Below are 1093 nucleotides of genomic sequence, written 5' to 3' on the forward strand. Positions count from 1 at the left end.
GTCAAGGTGGAGAAAAGAGAGGAGGAGGAGGAGGAGGAGGAGGAGGAGGAGGAGGAAGGGAGAAAACTACAGGGGGAGGGGGCGGGAAGACAGAACGGGTGCCAGTCATGTGTCCGCAATGTGTGCATGTTTTCGCGCCAATTCCCTCCGATTGATGTGTCACATACCTGCTTGTCGATATACATGCGGTGTCTGTCGCTCTTATTCTAGGCGTGATAGCCTCCCGGGTGGGGAAGGCCCTCAAAGGGTTGTGGAATGCCTGGTGGGAGAAGGAGCGCGAGGGAAGAAATGGAGGCAAGAAAAATTGAAAAGAGAGAGGGGAGGAGATGGAAAAGCCCGTATGAAGCTCTTAACCATCGGTTTTCACGCTTGTCAGATACCGAAAAGGTGAAAGAGGCTTACGAAATAGACAGCAAACAATCCAACACTGACCCTCCTAAACGTCATGAACCTCCTTGCACGTAAGTTGGCACCACACGAGACGAATACAATGGACAAATATACCAGAATATACTCGAACATTTCAAACTGTCCCCTGCCGTGATTATTTTATTCCTTTTTCACTCACGTACCCGCACTAAAGAGGAAGGCACCGCCGAGTCCCATCCTCCCCCCCCTCCCAGCAAGACTAGTAGAGGAGAGGCGGACAAGCAGGCTAGGCGTCGCATTCCTTCGTACTGGTCGGTGTATAAGATTACAAGGATCAGAAGAGAAGAGAATGCGTAGGTTAAGAGGGGGACTGAGTCAAATTGTTTTTTTCCCTGTAGGGAGAATTGCTGCTGCTGCTTCTGCTGTACGTTGCTTGCAGCATTTTTTAGCCGTCAAGCCCGAAGCCGACACCAACGACTACACGGCAGACGGCAATAAGGGATTCACAAGCATATGTAGCTTAATATTCTGCTGTTTAATATTCAACGAAGCCGACCCCACACTCCCTCGGCATCGACCATGCCCGTCTATCGTGTCGAGACGATTGCCCGGTAGGTTGCTCTCCTCGATCTTCCTCCCTGCCCCAGGATACTTGACTCATGTCCTAGTGCGCCCACAAAATGCCAAAAATCGGCCCTTCCACGTCCCCATCCCGTTTTCTGAA

At 51.1% G+C, this 1093-nt stretch overlaps 1 protein-coding gene across 1 annotated transcript; it reads right to left on the reverse strand.

The window, feature by feature from the left end:
• Positions 1 to 20: 20 nt before the first annotated feature.
• On the reverse strand, positions 21 to 682 carry NGA_0679800 (uncharacterized protein; the record flags this gene model as incomplete). The annotated part of the gene is made up of 3 exons (XM_005852472.1): positions 573 to 682; positions 168 to 259; positions 21 to 66 (listed from the first exon to the last, which is right to left on the reverse strand). Coding segments are annotated over exons 1-3 (234 nt in total), but the record flags the coding sequence as incomplete, so codon positions are not given.
• Positions 683 to 1093: the final 411 nt, after the last annotated feature.

This window comes from Nannochloropsis gaditana (genome assembly GCF_000240725.1).
Source record: "Nannochloropsis gaditana CCMP526 unplaced genomic scaffold scaffold1165, whole genome shotgun sequence".
Taxonomy (NCBI): Eukaryota; class Eustigmatophyceae; order Eustigmatales; family Monodopsidaceae; genus Microchloropsis; species Microchloropsis gaditana.